The 25,209-nt window shown below is 26.3% G+C and overlaps 3 protein-coding genes across 6 annotated transcripts in view; 2 read left to right on the forward strand and 1 right to left on the reverse strand.

Annotated features, from left to right (window-relative positions):
* Nucleotides 1-22,857, forward strand: part of LOC126897440 (bcl-2-related ovarian killer protein-like) — a 34,005-nt gene extending 11,148 nt beyond the window's left edge. For 2 of the 4 annotated variants that reach the window (XM_050671024.1, XM_050671028.1), the window contains 2 exons: nucleotides 17,691-18,402; nucleotides 22,300-22,857. In XM_050671024.1, the coding sequence (XP_050526981.1) occupies nucleotides 17,691-18,402; nucleotides 22,300-22,443 (856 nt within the window). In that variant the 3' untranslated portion in view covers nucleotides 22,444-22,857. Of the gene's footprint in view, nucleotides 1-10,220; nucleotides 10,624-17,690; nucleotides 18,403-21,596; nucleotides 21,670-22,299 lie in introns of those variants that run through there. The other 2 variants (XR_007702104.1, XM_050671025.1) reach the window with 2 other exon arrangements.
* On the forward strand, nucleotides 3,536-5,031 carry LOC126897445 (uncharacterized). The gene has a single exon (XM_050671033.1). The coding sequence runs from the start codon at nucleotides 3,706-3,708 to the stop codon at nucleotides 4,357-4,359; it is 654 nt and encodes a 217-aa protein (XP_050526990.1). The 5' UTR covers nucleotides 3,536-3,705; the 3' UTR covers nucleotides 4,360-5,031.
* Nucleotides 22,858-23,241: 384 nt separating the features above from the next.
* On the reverse strand, nucleotides 23,242-24,823 carry LOC126898165 (mitochondrial import inner membrane translocase subunit Tim17-A-like). Its single transcript, XM_050672109.1, has 2 exons — nucleotides 24,650-24,823; nucleotides 23,242-23,655 (listed from the first exon to the last, which is right to left on the reverse strand). Exons 1-2 carry the CDS (start codon nucleotides 24,794-24,796, stop codon nucleotides 23,242-23,244), a joined length of 561 nt encoding a protein of 186 aa, XP_050528066.1. The 5' UTR covers nucleotides 24,797-24,823.
* Between the last annotated feature and the right edge of the window lie 386 nt (nucleotides 24,824-25,209).

Below are 25,209 nucleotides of genomic sequence, written 5' to 3' on the forward strand. Positions count from 1 at the left end.
AAAAATTATATTAATTTAACCATAAAAGTCCTTGAAATATGCATTAAATTATATTATCAATATTAGTAAAACATGCAAAAACATTTATTTTTGATTAATAATCGTTTATGGAATCATATGCAATAAAGTTACATCAAATAGATACTATTTTGTGGTGTCAAAGACAAAAATAGTAGATAGGAAAAATTTTTTTAAATTTTTAAATCGTTACCTACCCCTCGAGAATTAAAAAAAAAGGTACATAAATTTCTTGTCAAAATAGATCATTTAATGTCGGATGTAATTTTTTGGTAATTTACGAAAAAAAAATTGAAGTATACAAACATTTTTTGTATAACCAATAAAAAAAAATATGAAAAAATAATTCATAGTTGAATTGAGTTAAATATGTTTTACAAAGTTAAGTTTACCAATTTTTTTATTATAGTACTTACATACTAGTTTGCATAATCGGACATGACAATTTTAAACAAATAATAATTGATATAAGATTTTTATTGCATTTCAATCTTCAATGTTATTAATAACCCAGTAGTATTTTTATATTATGACTAGTAAACTTTTAATAATTATTATGATAAATTCTATTAAATAAAAATTATTATACAGGTACAACATTTTAGCAACTACATTTTTTAGCTTAAAATTATAAAATTTTTAAAGAATTCTACTGTTTTTACCGACAAAATGGAGCACTTATTAAAGTTTAACACATTTATTTTCAGAGAAAATTTACAATCGCCGTTTATATTTTACTTTAGTTTCATCATAAAAATTTTATAGGAAATACGTTTTTAATAAGGAATTCATATTTTCTTTTTCTTTGTGTTACTTTTTATGAAATATAAAATACAACTAAATAATGTTTTTATGTAGTTTTTATATTACAAGTAATTTGTAAATTCCAACCCACTCAATTACTTACAGAATAAAAGTGATGTCGGATATATATTATTTAGTTTTTTTAATTTCAAGTATTTTTGGTACATCCCTTTTGTCTTAGGTACCAACTATAGTTTTTTAATGGCAATATACATGTTTTATTGATAAAAAAACAGAAAATTATGAATATAAGAAAATGCCTGATACAAGTTTCAACGGGCGTTCATCGTTTCCGCCAAATCTGATTAAGGTAGGTTTTTTGTTTCCGCCAAACCGATAGTTTATACCTGTCTATAAACAGAAGCTTGAGAACCACTGGTTAAAATATTTGCCGAAATAACCCGATAATAATTATCTGCTATTCATTTAATCGAACTATTTACTATTTTTTTATTGTTATTAGATAGCAGTGTATTGATAATTGTGAATCATATCATTCACATCTTAATGAACAATTTTTTAAGGCGCATCCTTCTAAAATTTGTAGATCATAGATCTATTTTTTGTTATATTATTACACGTATTAGATATTTTTTAATCTTATTATCATTATTTGAATTTTATTTCAATGTTTTGATGACTTTTTATTTTCTTATAAACTATATTTTTATTATTCATTACAAATATATATACATACTTAAGATAGTTATCTATTATAATTTATTTACCTTAGGTAAAACATCATATTTTCTTTAAAAGGTATGCCTAAGTGATAAAATAAGTAATTATTCAAAATGACGTGGCCATATTTAGGGTTGGTTAAGGGGGGCAAAAATTCTTGGGGGCGAATGTCATTTGATAATGATAGGACAAAAAATTACTTTATTTTGCTCATTAATATTAATACCTCACGCAAAAATCTTAAATACAGGCCTGAACGTAACATTCAATAAAAGCCAAAAACTTTGTTACTGGTAGCTACCTAACTTAGCCGTATGCTAAAACCAATACTGGTCGTCGTGGTCACCCATGGATAAAACTAAATGATTCTCAAATTTTTTAGTAGATAGACAGGTAGAAGATTAGTTTGGCGGAAACGAAAAACCGACCTTATTCAGGTTTGGCAGAAACGATAATCTCCCATTTCAACCAGAATTTCGAATTTTTCTTAAAATATACACTGTTAGTGAGGTACTGATTATGCCACTATTTTTAAGTTATTAACACGTTTTTACCTAAGCGAAAAGAGGACGAAATGATATATGTTTAAAAGTAATTTACAATTATTTTGAATTAAATTTAGAGATGAATAAATAAAGAAAAAAGCTAATTACATACATTTATATAAAAATCTCAAACTTTTTTGAAATTTTTCAAAATTTTGCCTTGTAATAAATTCATATAAACTTTACAATACTAACCCGATATATATAAAATTGAGTAATTATACAAATAATTAAATTATATTTGGGGTGTTTTTTAACATTTACTATTGAATAATAATAGTTTATTAAATTTTATATACATCAATAGTGATTTAAAAGGATCACAAAATCCTACTTTAGCTCATCTTAGTATTACGAACGAGAGATGAAAAACAAATTTTTTTTTAATCGAACTTAGTTTATAAAATGTATTTGAGTTACGCGTTAGTAATTTGTATGGGTCTTATGAACAGCACTAGCACTGATTACAAACGCTGTATGTTTTAAAGAATAAAGTTGTCAATTTACCTTGTTGCTAAGATCGTTAAAAAAGATATTATTTTACTTTAATACAAAACAAATTAAAATAAATATAATTCTTAAAATTTGGTAGACTACATTTTGAAAAATGTTTTAGATTTTGTTATTATCTTTTTTGTTTTTTTTTTTCATTTATGTACAACATATGCTTTTATGTACCAAATAAGTATTCACACGAGAAAAATCGCGTGATGTAATTGTCAGGAAAAAACAACTAATAATATATGTATTCCTGAATATGAATTCGTCTTTTATAATTTTTAGTCACGCGAATTGACTCGAAACAAAAGTGTCTTTAACACTTTTTTAAAATGGACTGTCTAAGAATGTACAAAAAACAAAAGTTTAACGAAGAACTTCCATAAACGATTAGCTTGTTATTGATGAAAATCATTTAATCGCTTATGTATCGAAGTAATTTCCACGGCGACAATAATGAAATCAAACTATTATTTTAAAAATAATAGTATTAAACATAAAGACTCAATATGTTTCTATAAAGATGAATAACTAGACAGCTTTATTGTTACAATGTTAATTCTTTAATCTCACCAGAATGAAACTACGGATATTATTATTATATTTTACAGTTTTATTAAACGAAAGTAATACGATTAATGTAGGTACTGTTTTGTACAATCAAAAAGATCTAAAACGAAGTTGGTCAAAAAAAAATGTTGATAAATTATATTGTAGGTTAATAATCAATTATCTTTTACCTCAAAATTCAACCAGTGCTGAGGATTTTATCAAATATATTCAGTTGATTAAAGTGCGATTAAAGTCAGCTTCGTTGAATCATAAAAATCGTAATCTAATAAAAATAGCTCTCGCTGATGCTTTAGGAGGCTACATTCAAGGATTTATGTTAGCTCAGATTAAAAGAGAGTACTACGAAGGATATGTTCAGTATAAAACTATAAATACATTGTACCAAATAATGCAGAGAATTATGTGAGATTATTTTCCAAACAACCATTAATAATAAAAAAACGTTTATGTATTTTTTAGACATATCTAAAAATAACGTATGAATTGTAAATGTTTTTTTATACGATTATAACAACTGCAGGAGTTTTTGTTGGTAAACAGGCTAATTGATTTTAGGTTCATATTAAATACCGACGGAAGAGGTTGGATGAAATCAAATCCGGTAACTTTTAAATTACCTACCGCAATCAACTATAATACAAGCTGTGAGATAACCACCCCTACTGAATGTGATTCGTTCGTTCTAGAAAACGGCCGAGTTCCGTTACCAATATTAGACGACAATGATGCCCCGGGCTCTATTCTAGTAATGTTTGTAGAGGCTCAAGTGTACAGTATGTCATGGTCAGGCGATCAACTTTTGTCTCGATATTATGTTCAAGCCATGAGGTGCATGTCGAATTCTGTAGAATTCCAAAATAATTTCGAAAATTGGTTAAACGAGGTTGTAAAGCCTTTGTTGGAAAAGAAACAATGGTATCCTGTGTTTGGCGGAGTATTACGAGTAATAGAATCACTAAAATTAACAAACGCGGGAAGAAGATCAAAAAGAGTAGCGCCTGAGATTTCAAAATTAGCATGGCTCGATTATAATCGATACTACGCTTTAGAACGGCCACCAATTCCAGAACCTCCTAATTTTACAGAAGGACCAGCTTGTGAAACTGATACGATATTAATAGCTAATAGTAACGTTTTTCTATTGGTAATTTTAGTATCTCTAATGATGGCTTGGATTAGTTTTGGTTATTTAAAAGTTCATGGATACACTAGATGGTTATTAAAAAGCTTGAAGATGTAAGTAATTAGTGTAAGAAAAACAATTTTTCAATCGTATTTTATATCTGATGAAAAATATCAATAGTTTATTTGCGATGGAGTTTATACGACCGTTATATCAAAGAATATTCCACGGTGAAATTAATTTTTTTTTTGTTAAAATAGGTTTAAAAAATATTTTCTTTAGTATATTCCAAAAAAAAAAATTTTAAGTTTGCTGTATACATAATATCCAGTACAAACAAATTATAACAAGATTTAAAAAATACTACTTAGTATTTAAATCCATATAAAGAAATTTTAGAATAAATATTGTTATTACACTCTCCTGATTATAGTTCTGTGTATAATGTACACAGCACGTTATAATACAAATGTATTATAATTTGAATGTTACTAAAAACCTCATTTAACAGTTTACTAACCGTTAACATTTAAAACTCTTTCAGTCACACTGTTTTTCGTCGTTAAGAAAACTGTCACAGTTCACAAAAACAATATTTTTTAAATGTTGACATTAATTCTTATTGGAAATATGTTCTATGACTTTTTAAGTTTTGTGGGAATTATTTGGCTTCGTCCTGATTTGATAACTAGCAAAAAAAAGTTGTCATTAGTATTTATTTGAGTATATCAGCATTTCGAAGCTTCAAATTTTGCAAATGTGTGCTATATCATTCAACTAAATTTTGAAATGAACCTTAATCTCAAAAACTTTCTAGTTAAAAGAAAAAAATCTATTCAAGATGTTTCATACTATTTATTTTTAGTTTAAACTAAGTTGTGATTCAATTATTATAAAGTTTTTTAGTCATTACATCAAGTACACTATGATAACATGCTACTTTTGTTAGATCAAATGTTAAGTAGATATAGTAGACTTGATCAATATGTTCAAATAATTAGATTAATTATACACATTTATCATGAATAAAATTAATGTTTAAAATATTTAACACCCGATGGCATATTATTATTTTTAATTATAGTTAAAATATTATACCTAAACAATTGTTATGCTCCAAAACAATTTAAATATTAACATTTATCAAGCAGTTTATTTATCAGTGATCGAAGTATAGTTATTATAGTAAATTACTTTCTTTGAGTTATATTTACTATGATCTTCTAAATAGATATGCGATACCAGTCGGTTGAATACTCAAAGTAATTGCCTATTTATAGAAATAGATTTACAAACGATTGCCGCCCGCCTAATTTTGTGCGAGGTTATGATTTATGGTATGCTATAACAACCTGAATAATGAGCACTTATTCATGGTGGATATTGATATCCATTGTGATAGTAATGGTTAGTTTTATTTGACCAGGTAATAAGTACTTATTATTTGATGTGTGCATTGTGGTTTAATTGTGTAACTCTCGTGGAATTAATATACCTCCTATTTAGTGGATAACTGTTGAGTGATGAACATCCAAACTATTAAGCATTAATTTTTATAAAGATACTACATAAAAGAACACATTAAATTAGACTCATTACTAATGAGATATATTTATAATAAAATGGCCTGCAATTTTTAAACAAAAAAATTATTTATTTGCAACGGTACCTTTAAAAGAAAAAGTGTCTTTACATTCATTCATAATTTATAGATTACAAAAAAATACAGTTTAAATATTAAAATCAAGTCATATAATCAAAAAAACAATAAAAAACTCATCTAAATAGTTATTTACGAAAAGATATTTGGTTAAATGTAATAGATACAATAGCTAATTGAGCTATTTTTCCATTTTCATTGTATTTGAATGATTTATGTAGTCAACATTTACAATATTATATCACTTCCTTTTGGTGCTCTAAGGTGCCTATAGTAAAAACACCATAACACCTACAAAAAGGCATTGTAAATGCTTAAATGAAGGCAAAGTATTGAAAACAAAATTCAAATTTGAATGCCTACTCTAAAAAACTAATTTACTATCATAAGACTAAATTTTATTATTTTATAGTTAACAATATTTAAGCTAATTTTTTTTCTTTTGATGAATTTACATAACTATAAATCACTCTTTTTAAGTCGAAAACATGCACTTAAAAATGTTAATTTTTTTAATCACCTTACTGATTTAAATTTAACTTTAACATTGCATTATGAGTACTACAAAGTGTCATAATTTATGCAGCCTAACAGTAAAAGCGATTAGTTGAATGGTAAAACACCAAAACTTTCTGAAATAGAGAATTAGATGATATTCATTAAATTAAGTGATCGACAAAAATACATTTTATACTGTTATAATTTTTTTTTTCAATTTAAAACGTTAATTGAATTGAATATGTACGTATATACTAGTAATTAAAAATAGTATTTTATTATTCTAAAATTAACATAATATATTGAAGTGTAAATCAAAACATCATGGGAAACTTACAATAACCTTGTTAATACAAGACAATTGACATTTTTTCTGGTAGTTAATTCACTCGTCGATTTATTTCTATGTTCTTTTTATTATTGTTTATCTTTATTATTTAAACGTGTTTATGTATGAATTTCGAAAAATGTTAAACACGCATGAGTAGTAATAATCATCTATAGCTCTGAAATTCGTGTAAAATCATAAAAACATTTTTGTCTGCGTCAATACTCCTGTCAAGATTTTTATTAACTTCTCTAATGCTTAAACAAAAATTAAACACCACATTTCTCATTACATTTGACGCACTAAATACACCTTATGAACACTGGAACTTGTAACTTACATAAATTATTCGAAAATTTAAAAACAGGTTTTAACGTGGTATATTCAATTACCTCTATATTAATAATCTTTTTTTAGCACACATACATTCAACATAGGTAGTTTAATTATAACAATACTTATAATTAAAATATTTTTGTAATAAATAATAAAGGTGATTTTTTGAAAGTAATTTCATGCACTTCTATCTTAACAATAAAAACAAAATTATATTTTATTATTTTATATTTTAACCGTCAGTCCTTGAGTCCCACCGTTTTGGGAACGATCCTTATATACTCTTTAAAACTAGTTGCACTATTTCTACAAACTACTCTTTAAAAATAATAACATTAATAAAATATAATTGCCGAATTATTGTATTGAAGGCTATAAAAATAAATATATATATTTTTTTATAATTATAAATTAAAATTAAAAAAGTTGAATACTTATCTAAGATAAGTGTATATTTATTATATTTTGTTTATCATCTTATCTATTATATTCACAGTTTGTTTTTTATGAATTTTATGCAATACGGCAATCTATGTATGAATATTCTTATTATTTATTTCCGAGTTACTTAGTACTAGATACTATAAAATTCTTCATTTTGTAGGATAAATGTAATTTAAAAATAATTTCTGGTTGGATCGACATCGTTAAATATAAAATAAAAATGTATTTATTCACGTCTTCCTAGTTGCAATTTTACTCGCCAATATAAAATCAAACATATTAAAATAACTATTGCAAAAAAAAGTAAATGTTCTTCATTTTACGAGTCCTTGCATTTTTATGAATCATGCCTAAAAATTTTATCATTAAAAATACACGTTTATTGCATTCGATAATACTGCATTTAATTAAGGTCACGTTATTAACAAGAAATTAACGATTATATTTATCGTTAATCGATTTATGGCTTTGAATGAATAAAGCGCTCTTTGAAGTCGAAATTACTTGTTCTACAATTGACGTAGGTGCGCAATGTATACTTATTGTGTAGGAGTCAATTATATACTATGTTTTCAAAGAAAACTTGATGACAGCTGTTAAGTACTGAATGGAACAAATGGCGAATGAACAAAACAATAGTCTACTCTCGTCCATTATTGTTGATTTGTGTTATTTTAATTCAAACGAGACACTATGAAATAAATTAAAGGAACAACACGTATTGCAATTAAAAATTAGTTATTACTACAATTAGTGATTCTACAATTTAATTAAAATAAATCTCCAGGTCATTTTTTTATCATAATTTTCTAGTTAGCTTTGATAATGATAAGGTTATATTTTTCCATTTTGACCATTTAAACGACACAAAAGTATAAAATATATAGGTCATTTTAAGATAAATTGAATGGTTAGTGTTACTCTGTATTTATGCTGATATACGGTTTAAATAAATAATAGTAATTGTATATTATAAGTAAAATATGTTATGACCAACAATGAATAATTTCGATCTAATATCAATTAAGCTAATCGTATTATTAAGAGAGAAATTAAGTTAAGTCTTCCAAACATTTTGTTTAAATTGCGCCTATTAACCGAATAGGTAAAATAATCAAGAAAAATTTTGTGAATATAATAACGTATAGCTCTGTATGAAGTATGTAAAATTAATAACAAGCATTGTTGCTGTATTAATGAGTTTGCATATATTGGTTTTTAAATAAATTATTATTTAAGTGTATAGAAGCAATTGCTAAAAGTATATTATTCTTATTAATAGTATATTAACGGGAACTTTGCAAAACTAATGCATTCAAATAATGAAAAATCCTCAATAGTTCAATTACTTAAAATTTTTCCGATTTCTCCATTTCACTAATTATAGTGGGTTATGATTAAAGCTCATTACCTAAATTTTCAAATAATTGTATTACTAATTATCAAATTATATTTAAACCAAAAATTAAAGTGTATGTTTTTATAGAGATTTATAGAATGGGAAAAACCTTTGCCACAAACAGACGATGGCGCCAACATTTTACAAAGCGGTTATTGCTACGAACATTTGGTACTCTGAATATCTGATACCAAAGGTACCACAACCATGACGTATAAGTCTCCGACATTAGAAATCCCACCACATCATGGTTTTTTTTTTTTTGGTTAATATCAAAATATCACAATTTTTAAACCGTAATCAGGTATTCGTTCTAATTACATTAGTCGTAGCATATTTTATAATATCAGAGTATACGAATGTCTGAGCATTATAAGTTTTCTTTTTCTTCATAGATAATACAAACTGTGTAGTATAAAACATTTATTTACATTCTTATCAACAAAATTACTGTAAATATGCAACTGATAAAAATTTTGTTATTTAATTATTATTTTTTTCTATTAACGAAATTTCTATTTAATAAACATTACAGTTAAATAAAAATAATTTAGTAAATTAATAGTTTTTAAATAATCTTAATATGAGTATTTTTTCATTATTTGAGCTTCCTCGCACAATACTAATAAATTCGTGACATTTTTGTCACTGACGCCTGTAAGGTAATTTTTCAGTTACAGACAACATTTTTAAATTTTTTTTTTACTCATCATTTTATTTAGATTTCTCTCGCAACAATGTGTCAAATTATGTTGAAATTTGTATAAAAAACATTCGAATTAAATTAGAAAATAACTATACTTCGTTGCTTTTAAAAACAAAAGCTTGATTAATTATTTATACATAGGTCAGATTTATTAATAAATTAAAAAACATTAAATTGAGTTATCAAAATCATATGGAAATCATTTCTGATGCAAAATTTCGGGTACTTAAACATTATGTACCGTACTAATTTATTGAAAATAATACTCCCAAAAGTCTTGATTAAAAATATATTATATTTTGTAGAGACATTGAAATATTCACACGGTCCACATTCGACTGTAATTAAATGTTCCCATTTAGGTAAATTATAAAACGTTTATGTCAGTACGAAACGCAACGTTTGTTGAACTGATCTCAAAGGCAATCTACACAACACGTTTCGTAACCGGCATAGGATTAAAAACACAACACTTTATAAACATGTGTACGCGGTATCATTAGTATAACGATAGAATGCGTTAATTATATTGGACTTACCAATGCATTATTGATATAGGTAGCATTGCAGTGGCATAATAATGAAACGGTCCCGAACGTGGCAAATGGATTTTGTCGGCGGCAGGTCGCGCGCGCGCCGCCACTGCCACCGCAATCGTTTCTTTGCCGATAAAACGTTGTAACGGTATAATTTAACACTAACCATAGCGGCGCCGTGATATGCCTACCAAAACACGACCGGACCAGTTATTTTTGGTTTTTTCGTCATTATTTTCATATGATCTTCATTGTACGATAACATTTTTTTGCGATTAACGAATTGATAACAACAACGGCGTTGCAAACACACCAACCAATAAGAGTTGAAAAACCAGTTTGTTGGTCCACAGTGGCCACAATCACATCTAAGACGCCGACGGGACCGCAAGACGAAATGGTTGAACGCGACAGCCGTCTGTTTGCGTGGGACCTAACAACAGCCCTTACCACCACCGACCTTGGTACCGTTCGGTAAGTGTGTTTTACTATAAAGCTATATATTTTTCTCTCGTGAAAGTTTGTAGTTTACAATTATTTAATTATTTTGCACAATAAAATTTAAAAAAAGTGAAGTTAACTTTAAATTCATTAGAGTAAATGTTTTTTACATTTTTATCAATACAACAACATCGTTTTAGAAAGCGTCTATTGATATACAAGCGATTTTCACGCAATATTTGGAGAAGAACAAGTTTTATCGACTAATTGAGGCATAATTTTTATTAAAACTACAAAAATAGTAGCCTTGGCCTTACTCCTATAGTGTAATAAGTTCAGCAATAGTATATATTTTATTGTAATTCATTTTGTAAATTAAACGAATTTCTTAAAATAAGAAAATAAAACATCATGAAAGTGTTACTGTCTATATCCAATCTGGAAATAATGTTTCAATTATTTCATTACACATAAAATATTACCAAGAAAAAAATTAGTTCCAAACCTTTTACTCATGTCTCAAAAAATTAATATATTAAGTTAAATCTATCGATATTAAATTTGAAAAGGTATAACTATTTATGATGCTATTATCAATTTTTGGTACTTAATTTTATTCAAGGAGAGTAGATACTCATACTTAAAATAGACCAAATTTACAAGGATTAAAATACGATAAGTAAATCAATAAAAATACAACTATGATAAGTATATTAAACAAAATTGATTCATTTTTTAAGTATTAGTTATCTTTTTCAATTAACTCCTGGAGTTATATTATTATTGAAAATAATAGGTAAACTTCATTATGCTTTAATTCTATTATAAAATGCTCAAAAATATGTTTTGTTTTTTTGTAACTAGTTTTTAGTAAACTAAAAATTTTCATTAGTCAAATAATATTTATTATGTCTTTTTATTGTTATTTAATTTCTATCAGTTCATGCTACGTTTTGATAACTATTACATAAATATTGATGCATTATTTTCTGAGAAAATAAAAATATATGATCTCATCGTTATAAAAACTATACGCCATGTATGGTAAGTAATATTATTTTAACACAAGAGATACAATTTAAAACATATTTATGTGAATTTCAAACTAAAATATCATATTTATATTATTTCGACTCCTTGCACTGTAATAATTAATATTATATGATTATTACTGTTAATTTTTTAATTTTTTATCATTTTTTAATTAGTTATAAAGGTTTTTTTTAGCATTGTATCAAAAATGATTATACATTAATTAATTAACTGTTTAGTGATCATCATTAAGAGTTAAAAAAAAAAAATTTTGATAAGGGAGAAACTCACTAAATTAAGTTGATAGAATTATAGAATCTACTTAAAGAATTTTCTCCTTGTTTTAACGACCTCTTAATAATAGTAGATGAGAAAAAAATGTTTTTCAAAATAGTAAACATTGCAGGCAATGGAATACACTTCATAGTGGCTGTAACTGAATACCATTTGAGTTATTTCATAAAAAATCTTTAGTTTTAATTGAAATATTATTATAATCAACAAAGACTATTGTCAGCTCATTAATATTAAGTACTCCCTCGTGAATGTTCAAACGTAGTACAAAGCTTTAGTAACCTTGATACATACTGGTGATACCATACACATGTTTAGCTCAATAGTTAGTGTTTTTCGAAGATTCTTACATTACAACTGTTATAATATGCTGCTGCTGTTCACCACAGATAGTATATAATGTGGTTAGGGCTTAGTTTTGACACTTAGTACATCAAATTTTTTATCCGCAGACAAGGCACATATCGCCGCTAGCTGTACAGAGATTAACAAGATCTTTTAATTATTTATGACTGTCTTTTTAAATATTACATAATTTTACATATAATGTGCAAAATAATAACTTACAAACAACATGTTTTGTTGTAAATAATCTGCATTTATAATCATAACACGTGTAATATCCGTTTAAAATTTTATGATATTCAGTTTAAATAAACATATAATTACATGTACCAATATAATATGCCACTGCATAAGAAAAAGTGGATATTATCCAGGCATTCTTAATAGGGAGCTTGGCCTTTGTGCTCCTCCTGGCTATGGCACTAATTGTTTCTCACATATAATATTATTTTACTACTAGTTAAATTCCAAATTTCTAACGTAAGTTATCATTAATTGGGACCAACATCTGCTCTATTATTAGTATACTCCTGCTGTCAATTAAATTCGTTAGCAAAATTTTGCGATTGACAATATTTAAATAAACATACGTAATATCATTATTTTCAAACTATAATTGATATTTTTTGCAGTAATAATTCGACAATTAATATATATTTCGTTAACCTTAAAATGTTAATTACGAAATTTATTCGCTCTTAAAGATTTTTATAAATAATTATCGCCCATGAGAATTCACTTCTAAATTCTTGGTATTGACTTAAACTTGACCGTTTTTATTGGAATTCTATGAAATTGAAACAATTTATCTGGTTGTTAGGATTTGGGTACTTAAAGTTATATTAACAATAATTTTAAAAGTTATATAACAAGTAATTTTTAGATTTCTAAAAACAAATTATAATGTTTAATGATTAAGTTAAGTATAAAAACAAGTGAAATTCATTTTAAATATCAAAATCAACCAGTGAATAATGACGAAAAAATAATTACTCGTGTTATACTAGTGTTATTTATATTAATTTATCTCATCATAAAAAGCTAATTATGTATACTAGATCATTATCTAACATTTGACCTACAGGCAAAATGCATAAATTTTAAATCTTAAATTTTTCTTGTTGTCGGAAAAAATATTTTATGATATAATTATTATTACTTATAATTTATTACATAGTTATTAATATGCGTAATATACGATTTTTAATGGGGTTTTCTTCCAAATATACATTACAAGAATGATAAGAAAGTGTTTGATGTTTATTTTTAAAATTATATTTTTTTTAATAAATAAACTAAATTTACCTTTATTTTAGACTGTATTTTTATAATATTAACAAATCAACATATATAACAAAGTATTATTTTTTAAAATATCATAAAATTATTAGTACTTAATGTATAAAACGTGGCTTAATTACAAATGCAGATTATAATAACTTTTCTCTATTCTTTAAAAACTGAGCTACAGTACATTTTATTCAAACGCTTTATATTTTTACTTATTATATTATAAACTATGAATGATATTGTTAATAAAAGTTATAAAATGTATTTGGTGTTACTTACGCTATGATAAAATATTTCTTCTTAAATTAGACTTATTATATAATAATAAATCTAATAATGCAAATAAGTAATATTTTAGATAAACCATCTGTTTTAAATCACAAATTACTGTACCTATGATAATAATGACTAATAAATTACTACGAAAGCTATAATTAGTAATTATTAGCTCTCTTTTATGACAAGTTTTTATAAATGATACTTTTTAATAACTATTCGGATGACATTCTATTTTTTATTTTCTAGTCGATAAAATGAAATTAATCTGTAAAAAAAATTGTTTTTTTTTCATAATTATAATTATTAAAAAGTTATTTTAAAAATTATTCTATGTAAATTTATGTACGCTACATCAATAAAAGTATTCTATAATCAAAAAATCACGAAGAAAAAATGTTATGCCAACCAAATGTACAATTAATTAGTTTCTTAAGTACTATACAACTAAATCAAGTTAATTTTGAGGTAATTTACTTCTAATTGTTTGCACTAACTAAATAGTTTTTATAGTTATATAACAACATAGAATGTTCAAAATACATTTATTTTACATTTGTTTCTTATTTACAGTTTTTATTTATTTTAGTATGTAAATTGGTCAAAAGACAATAGTTAGCCGACACGTTTTGATTGACGTATTTCTTAAATGTCAGAATTTCAAAATCTCACTAGTTTAACCAACGAATAATATAAATAATTTGACTGCCAATTTTACAGTATTTTGACACAGTCGTTATAATTCAACCGATCACGTGATAATTATTATAAAATTATAGTTTTTTTTATTTAACAGTAGTTTGTACAGCTAATAAAAAAAATTAATAGCATATGGACCAGTGGCGATTCTGCGATCTAGATTGCACATTCTATTTTCTTGTACCCGAGGCTAGATAACTCGTCAGATATTTATCAGTTATCAGCTTGTTAACAAGAACACCCATGTAAAAAGTAGGGAAGACTTACCGCCCCTAACCTAGTTTTGCATGTAAACGTATTTATGATGAGATAATTTAATCAAACAGCATTTTCATTTTTTTTTTATTGCGAAAAATTAACAGTTTACTTAGCCCATGAGCACAATAATTGTTATTTTTTTTTATTAAATCCTTTTAAATAATCATTTTTAATGGTGGTAACATATTAGTTACATATAAATTAGAAATAATTTTTATTTTTGACAACACATTTAAAATGTTATCAATTTTTTGAAGACTATCTCCATAAACGATTATTTTCCAGTATTCGTTGATTAATTAAAAAAACAAAGATTTTCATTATACGCAACATGATTATAGTTAGCATTATATAAATATTTAAAACCATTTCATCCATTAAAACAGTTAATTATCTTGGAATATTTTATGGAAATGCAATAAATTCATTAGTGGAGACTGACCGGTTGATATCCGCATTGAATAGCCGCGATTAAAAAAACATTATTTCAAATCTACATTAGTAATAATACGAGTGTTAATACAGTGTAATTACAAATTGGAACGATGTAATCAATAATAATTAAAGATAATTTTCTTATTTAAAATCTATATTTTTAAATATAATTTAATATTCTACTTTTTAAGTTATAATAAGTGAAATATGAGCAATAACACCATAATCAATCCAAAATGTACGATAATTGTTCAAATATAGGATCAGAAGTTACACTGTGTACATGACACATATGAATTTTAAGTTTTTTCTATGCTATGCGCTGTTAAATATTAAATTTATGTATTCATTGTACTTTTGCATTATACGGGGCAAGTAAATTGTACGAGATCGGTTTGCCTTACAGAGTACACATTATAAGTTAGTTTGCATTTTCGGATAATGTGTGTTAGTGGGCTTATAGACAAGTAAAAACAATGCACGTTATTAAGATTTAGGAATTCTTAAAAATTGTACAACATTCTGTAGTTTAACTAATGTTATGTAGTTAATTATAAAACAAGAACACGTGTTATATTTGTCAAGTAATTTTTATTTGAAAACAATGTATTGTCCAAGTGCCAAGTGTTTAACTCAATGGCTTAAGTTGTATTACAACTGAATGTTTATATGACGACAAAACAAATACTGCTCAACTAATATATAGTCAAGTAGTGATAGACTATTTACTTTATTGCATCATCATATGAAGCTTTGGTGCTATAAAACGATGACTTGTTTAGCCAAATCCAAAAGTATACAAAACTTTCTGTTATGACTGTTTATTGGCTGTTTGACTATATCGTTGATCGATTAAAACTAACATAATTCTACTGACCAAATAATACAGTTGTAAATTAAAATTTGTTTAATTAGCTGTTCTGTTGTGAATAATGTTATACTACTTCTTTTTTTATCGGCACGCTATATTTAAAAGATTATATCAATAAATTATCTTCACACAAAGTAATAATTTAATTGTTTAAAAATAATGTAACATGTATGTTTTTATAATTTTCAATAATTATAATATTCACAATATGATGTTATACAATTTATAATTGTACTACAAAATTGTTCGGTGTTGAATACAAAAATATTTATCAATTAATATCACATTATTATACAGATGTGTAAAAGTATTACTACAAAATAAAATTCTTTTTGAGTATTCAATGATATCAACATGGTCATTTCATAAAACTCAATTCAATCTGCGTGAAATCGAACAATAATTGTGTTTTTCATTAATAACTAATTGAGACTTATTGACAACGAAATTTTATTGTGTCCATGTGTTTCTATTCTTGTCCATTAATTTTAAAATAACAACAACGACGATCATTTACCAATAATAATATTTTTTGAATCTAATTTGCCTTTAAAACCACAAGGTCAAAATCATATACTAGTTTGATAGTATCTAAATTTTTGCAATTATCAATATGGTTTAGTATTAAATTGCTATTTAAAAAAATGTAGGAAAAAACCTTTGAAAAACGTAGTACACAAATAAAACTATTTAAAAAACTATGGGTTTTTGATATATTACCGATTGCAAACTTATGCTATGTGTTTGTATTACAAATAATATATCAAAAATATTTAAAAGAGATTAGATCGTTTTTAATCATGATACTTATTTTGTTATTAGAACAGATAGATAAAATAATTAAAAAAATCTATAGATTGTCAAAATCTTAGTTATTTTTCTAAAATAATGTCATCCAGAATAAAAATTGTAACTCTAAATAATTTATTTTTCAGTTATGCGTTTTTAAAATTTTAATTTCTATGTAATTAACTGATGATAACTTATAACTTTAAAACATTGCTAGATAAATAATAAATCTACTTATTGACTTCTTTTTAAGGTTAAGCAATGAGTGAGTGTAGATGTCAAAAAAAAGTAAATGAAATAAAAAAAAAATAATAAAATTTAAGTGATGTTATTTTAAAATTGGTTATAATAAATAAAGTTTTGTATATATTGACATAAATTTAACTTATGATTAATATGTTAACAGGTTATATTCTTCTCAAAATAATAAAATTTACCAACTCAAAAACTTATTTTTTATAAAATGATACTAAACACAAATACACATAAACAAAAATTGTACTTGTGTATAAGCAAAAATAAAAATAACTTTTTGTTTTATTCTTAAAAAAATAAAGAGGAAGAAATATCTCTTTCACGTATTTCCTGGTAGATGCTTTTGCTTATATTTAATACGAAAATGATCGAATGCGTCGTACTGAACTAATTACTAATAATGCATTTTTAGAGAATGAAATATTCTAATGGAATGTATGTATAGCATAGAGTAGATGTCGAGCTCTTTTATCCATCATTAACTTTATGGCATATGTAAACGTTTGTTTTTTATTAATTCTTTAATGTTGTATTAATGGAGTATCATTTTTGACAGGTGTAATGAAGTGCGGCGTATGTCTGAAGGAGGACTCATCATGTCTTCATGCACAGCTACCGGCCGGGCTGTGCCGAGACGCAAGTTTAGTTTTCCCGTCGCCCTCCACTCTGCTGTCGGGCAACAGTCACCTGTTACCATGGCAATTGACGGATCGCCTTCGGTCACTGTGGCCACAGCTCGTCGGAGGTTCAGCAACGTCAGTGACGTGGTTTCCAGAAAATTGTCGCATACCATTGGTTGGCGGACCTCTGTTCCCGCTGAACAGATTGCATGTCAGGGCAAGGCACTGTGCAGCCAGTATATCCGATGGAAGTTAAAGAATGTAGGGGCATTTTCCAAAAAATGTGGTCTATTGCGGATTCGCAGTATTCATAGTATTCCTCAGAGCGCCGGGGTCAGAGACGTTTTCCCTGCGGTGCTAATAGTAGGCCAAGAGCTGGAACGACTACATCCGAAGTTGTACACGCCAGGACTGACGCGACAAGCCAGAAGTCCAGCTGCAGTGCTAGTTTCCGTATCAAGAGAGCTGTTCCGAGCTGGTTCGCAAATAACTTGGGCTAAAGTCGTATCACTGATGTGTGTAGCAGCAGGTTTAGCCTTAGATAGCGTACGGCAGGGACATGCAGAGCAGTTAGCCGATATTATTGAAGCGGTTGGAGAGATTATTGAAGACGACTTAGCCACCTGGATTCATTACAACGGTGGATGGGTAAGTTTTTAAAATTGTATTTGTTGAGCAAAGTTTAGAAAAATGTTTATATTTGTGAAACTAGGAAAACATTGTAGATTCAAATTTATATCATTGAAAAGGTTTTAGAGATAGGCTGTCATTTATTAAATAACGAAAATCCTATTCATCTTTCTTCCGGCATTCTTCTCACTTTACATACGTCACTATGATGCATTAGGATATTAAACATATTTTAGCTTCGATGCGAAGCTGAGAAAATATTTATTTTACTATGATGTGTTTTTTTTTTGTGTCTGTTACCACAATTCTCAGCTCTCACCGAACCGATTTCTTTCAATGATACCTCAAAAGATCAAAAAATGTATCTAGTCGAACACATTACCCTCAAAAATTAAAAAAATTTCCCTCGTTCCCCGTCAATGGGGGAAACCTCCAAAAAAATTACACATTTAAAAATCGCTAATTTTTTCAATTTTTTTCACTTAAAACTGCCATAACTTTTTCAATAATGATTATATCAATATTTTAAAATTAAACAATATCTAAACATTTGCGTCGAAGCGTTTGTTTTTTTTTTATAGTGATTTTAATCACTGTCAGATATCATTATACTTGATCCAACTATGCCACGTCACCACTGTGCCGCGACCCCCTGTGCTGGGTTTTTCATACTTAAAAGTTTCAAATAGTTTTCAAAAATTATTAATTTGGTACAGTTGAAATTCATACAGTACGACATTTAAATTAATTTTAATTGGTTGTTTATAAACACCATAAAATTACCAACACGGTTACCTCACGTTATTCGCAATAATTACCTCAACAGATAATTAGTTCAAAGTCGGACATAGTTATCTTCTATTCAAAGTTTAATATATAATCGGTATAATTATTTGATGTTGTGCATTGTAAATATTAAATATATTTATATTATAATTTTACTAATTATTGTTCTAATAACGTTTCAACACTACGTGTATTTTGAAGAACAAAAACTAAGTTATCACATTGTTGTTTAACTAAATATTTCTAAATTGATTGGTAACTAATTACCAAGTTCAAATTTCGAATACTTCAGTTATGCACGTGTAAAAGAGTAAGTTTCTTTCTTGTAAAGAAATCTAGTTTTAAATTTCATAGTATTAAGGTAGAGTAACAGTGAAGGATTCTTCGATCAACTAAACTGGATCCGGACCTAATTTAACAAATGAATAACGAATTATTATTGAGTTATTTCGTACTATAAAACATTTAAATAGAAATCAGATTAACTTGAGATCGCCTTCCGGTTTCTAGATCCAGTACATTGCGTGGCCCTTTCAATTTAATCTAGTGCTTGAAATTACCTAAATTACTTCTCCTAATGACTATTTTTTCTGTGTACTTTACACAGACTTTTATTTACTTCGAATCCGCAAGATCCTGGGACCCTAATTGATGTTTCTATAAAAATTATTTTTATTGTAAAAAACTACTATGGATGGTTGGGTTTATACAATCTATAATATTATATTTTAATTTAACAAAAATGTTTGTATGGTAAAATATAAACAGCCTTTAATGAAAAGAATTCTAAATTAATTAAAAAAGCATTAGTGTTTTTTGAAAAAATTCTTATTAAAATTATTTGTAATCTTTACAATGTTGATGCTCAAAACAGTGAATTATAACGGTAAAATGTCCGGGGTTACTTAAAATTAAGCAATTTATGAAATAATATTTTTTGTTCATCCAAAACTTTGTACACTCCTATAATTATTTTTTCCATGTCATTCTATTGAGAATCTAATAACTGTTATTTCGGAATAGATTATATATAAAGTACTTTTGCAGCTATTTGTACATCACGAGTTTAATCTAAAGGCTAAATCAAAATTTTCAATGATCACGACCTCACTGAAAGTCATTAATTTCGATAAATTTGCAAAAAATATCATTACGCAACGTACGTTTAAATCATTTTGGCATAGAGCTAAATAAAACGCGGTGTTGCGAACACTAGTTTTAAAATGATAACTTTGGGATGCCATCGTATAATTCCAACATGCCTATTTATAATAATAATATCATCGCGGTTGTCTAAATAATAGAGTTGAAGATTTTTCGGTGGTCAACAACTAATCCTAGTAGGAAATATGAATCGTCGTTTTATACACAACCGGTTTACAGTAAAGTGGCAATTTTCGAAAAAAGAAAAATCAATTTACTTTTACTATGTAAATATTTATATAGAGTGTTCAGTAAGTAAGGAAACGGGTTTCTATTGTTCTCATTGTTGGTAACAATTGACCTATTCCCTTAATTTTTTGAACACTCTGTAAATGTAAAAACTTCGTTGTGATTTGTTAACTCATACATTGGAAATCGTAATAATAATGATATTAAGACAAAAAATAGCTAAATTAAAAATAATTTTTAGGTTAGTGCAGGTATTTACCTAAGAAAATATAATTCACGAAGGCTATTCTTGTTTTTGGTAGGATTGTAAATTATAGTAATAATAACAATCGTAGTTATTAAATTATCAATCTTGATGTACTATTTTTAAGTACTTGTACAAGTGTATATTTAGTGATTAACTTTGCACGTACACAATAAAAATTACATCAATTACTTATGAGATTTTAGCCAAATGAATCATAAAAAAAAACCCAGTCACTTCAATCACTGTTATGTTAAGTTCGATATTAATTGTCATCTCTGTCTAAGAATAAAACAAATATATTTTTTGAATTCTCTTGATTTTAAAGAAGAAGATTTGCATTTTTTTTTTTAATGTTTGAAATATTGATAAAATATATAAGAAGGTACACAGGATTTTTCAAGGGGGGGCTAAAGATTTTTTTGTTTAACAGTAATAAGCAAAATGTATATTATTACATACTTTTACTAGCGCCAAAGTCATATTCTGTTAATTGTTCTAATTAACCAATAGGGGAGGGGAACAAAAATAAATCAATAGTATAGTGATTAAAAACTTAAAAACAAAGGGAAATTATTAGAATGCAATAAGAACCCTATTATATTGAAATAATCTTTAATTTAATCGCAGTACTTTGTAAAAGGATATAGTCAATTAAAGTTATTTCAATTTAAATCTGTTCACATTTATAAAAAAATCATTATTTGATAAACGAATGGTAAAAGGAGGGGAAGTATTCTTAATAAGTCGCATTATTGTTGTTATTCACACAGTTGTTCTCATATTATAGTGATGGCTGGAAGTGAGGAGGCGTGGGTGTTATGTTTATCACTAGTCTCGGGCGCACTTTTCCAACTGGCTAGGTATAAAATTTTTTAATTATTTATTAAATAAACTAGCTAATTAGGCATGTTCCTATTTGAAAAATAAAATTGATACCCTTATAAAAGATGAACATAAAAAATATTTTATGATTGATAAACTGAAAAAAACATATACCAAAAAAGGACCGAAAAAAAATTCTCTATATTATTTTTATTTTCTATTTAACTTAGTGGTTTGTGATAAAGGAATCACTCCATATACACATTATTATTGAGCTGATCAATAAGCATAGGCACAACTAGTACACAATTTTTTGGGAATTAACTTAATTTTTCATCTACTTAAAAATATTTTTTTACAAGTTTACATGTAATTTTCATAATTTTTGATGGGGTGAAACAGCATTAAAGATGGTTTAACCCACTCTAAACTCCCAGATTTCATCAATGACAATGAACATAAAAAATAATAAATTAAGTTAAATAAATGATAAACTATAATTTTGTTTCAAATAAGAATTGTTATATAATAATTATTATGTTTTAATTACTTCTAATTACAATTAACATTAATTAAAAATGTTAATAATTCTTAAAGTAAAATAAATTTTATTAATTATTAGGGTTGGAATTTTGTGTTTTTAAGCATGTTATATTTTTTGTTTTCAGGTTGGATTACAAACATATTGTAAACCGGTCAATGTTGAAAATTCTGTATCCTCATTAATACTAAGTCTAGTAACGTTACTTGTAATTATAATCCTATTTTTATTACTTTTAAGGTGGTTTAAGTATACAACTATTTTCCGATGAATTATAATTTGTAAAGCACAATGTTAGTAATTCACTGATTTTGTATTAATATTTTGTACATGGCTATATTAGTTGTTACTTAATTTCGTATCCATATATAAATAGTATTATTTTTATACATAATATAATCATACGAATATTATTATATTATTCGCACTATTTCTGTATACCAGAGAAAAACTATATCAAGTCACATTTTTTTTGAAAATGAGGTGATGCTATTTTTGAAATTCTTATTTAATGAACATTCTCGACTGGTTTTCAAAAAATATCTGACTTGGGATAGTTAACATATGCTACACAAATTTATTTATATGGTTTTATATTATTTTTATTGAATAAACTTTAGTTAATATGTGTTCTTTGTATGATAACTTTTTTATTTTGTAAATTAAATATCAGTTTTTAACTACATGAATTAGTATCTACGTCACGCTCCTTCATATAGAAAACGTCACCTCTATATCTATCCTTTTCTTGCTAATTGTTTTTCTGTTGCTAAAAAGAGTAAGAAGAAAATAATACAAACGCCAATGGCCACAAAAATTCCCTAATAAACATAGTTGTTGTTGTATAATACGCCGATGATACTAGAAAAATGTAATGTTATCTAGAGTCACAAAACTTAGTTTAATCCTTTTATTAAATCGTTGTGTTAAAAAAAAATTATAATTAAAACAAAACAAATATTCAGAAGAATCTAACTAAATTAATAGTAAATAATTTACAATTNATTAAAACAAAACAAATATTCAGAAGAATCTAACTAAATTAATAGTAAATTGAACACACATAAAACTAGCCAGAACTAAAATTTGTTTCATTGAAATTTTGTCCGCTGTTATTTTGATAATTTTGATCACTTTTATCATCGATCATTTTTTCATTTCCTTTTTTATCATCATCAAGTTTAGTTTCCAATATAACTTGAGGTTTAAATTCTTCAGCCTGAATATACCAAAAAGCAATATTAAATCCTTCTATTAAAGCCAATAAAAGGCCACCAAAAATAGCAGATCCTGCAATAGCAGCTACACCACCTCGAGCTGATAATATTCCACCAGTTATTGCACCACTGGCAATATTATTCAATGGATCTTCTTTTTTTCTTATAGCTACAAGGGAACAATCAACTGATGCGAATACACCACCCCAAACAGCAAAACTACCACCATATGGTGGCGCTCTAGTTTTCATTGTAAAATATGCACTCTATAAATTATAAAAGAAAAATAAATTAATTAAAATAAGATTTTGTAAGTATTTTTTTTAAATAATTGCCACTGTTAATATACTTAGTACGCACATCAAAATGTAATTAAATTATAAATGTCAATTATTAAGTAAAAAAAGTGCACAAAGCATCAACAATGAACAGATATTCGGATGGATGGTAAATAAAGAAATTTTAAAAACAATGAATGAAAAAATTTTAACATATAAAAAGTGAACCAGATCTAATATAACTTTAGATCCGATATAAATTTCGCTGCAATTATATTTTTAAACAAATCAAACCCAACCAACAATTTTCATTTTTAGATCGCGTTAGAAGGATATTTTTTAATTTTTTATTTTGATAAAAAAAAATAAAAGTTCATCTTTTTTATTTCAAAAAAGTAATTTTTTATAATTAATAGTCAATTGAATAAACGAAAACACCAGGTCATTGGTACACGAAAAACAACTTGTAATGTTCATTAAAACAGTAATCAACAATGAATAATTTTAACTAATATGAAACTGTCAAATAATAAATGCTATTTATTAATACAATTTAATCCTGTTTAAGTGACGATCAAACGATTTTGTTATGGAAAGAAATGAAAAACCTTTATGATAAAATTTATCTACAATGATATTTAATATCATTGTAGAGCTGTGTCCTCATACCCTACATTGAAAAATGCACCTACATATATGTTAAAATTGTACCTACATAGAGAGTAAGTACAATTTTAACAAAATGTTTGGAGAATCTAACTTGGCCCATTGTCCTATAGCACATTAGCACAGTGAATCAGTTCGTATATATTTACTACCTATCCAACTCTATTGGGGATCGGAAAGCTGCCTAAGTGAATCATAGAACTCGGAGACTTGTATTGACACTTACCGTGTATAGTATTGCTAAGAATTTACTATGAATTATAAAATTAACTATGAACAAAAAAGTCTATAAAATTGAATTTTTGCACAAAATTACTTTTAATCGCCTGTCAAAACCTACTGGCGCATTTCGAAAACCTTTAAAACTTTGAAAAATTCCTCCTCCAATAAGACCTAGAGCAAATGCACCTCCCATATCTTCTAAAATTCTTATAGGGCATGGTGCACGGCTATATTCTTCCATCGTGTAATGTTATTTTAATCAAAACGTTAAACTAAAAAATAAATAACATTGTGTAAATTATAACTGTATAATTACAACATCAACATTAAATTTGGCTATTTAATTTCAAATAACCGGGATTTAGTATCACCGACAACTATGTAAAAACCTTAGATATCATGTTTTTGATATTTTTTTTTATACAATTATTATTATAAGTATTATAAAAGTAAAATTTCATTTTAAAATACAAAAATTAAACCTTATTTCTACAGAAACAAAAGCAAACAGTGGTAAATCCAGATATACTTTTGTGGAGCTCCCCTGTGATTTTGATAGCTTTTCTTAACAATTTAGCTATTGTTAAAATTTACTGTTGAGTTTAAAACCCTTTTTTTATGCTCATTAACTTTTATTTGTAGTAATACAAAACA

The sequence above is a fragment of the Daktulosphaira vitifoliae genome, unplaced genomic scaffold, assembly GCF_025091365.1.
Source record: "Daktulosphaira vitifoliae isolate Bord-2020 unplaced genomic scaffold, ASM2509136v1 Scaffold_2, whole genome shotgun sequence".
NCBI lineage: Eukaryota > Metazoa > Arthropoda > Insecta > Hemiptera > Phylloxeridae > Daktulosphaira > Daktulosphaira vitifoliae.

Coding starts and splice junctions, on each gene's coding strand:
- LOC126897445 (XM_050671033.1), top strand. CDS start 3,706: ATGAAATCAAATCCGGTAACTTTTAAATTACCTACCGCAATCAACTAT.
- LOC126898165 (XM_050672109.1), bottom strand. CDS start 24,796: ATGGAAGAATATAGCCGTGCACCATGCCCTATAAGAATTTTAGAAGAT. Junction 23,656..24,649: donor GTTTTGACAGGCGATTAAAA/GTAATTTTGTGC, acceptor TATAATTTATAG/AGTGCATATTTTACAATGAA.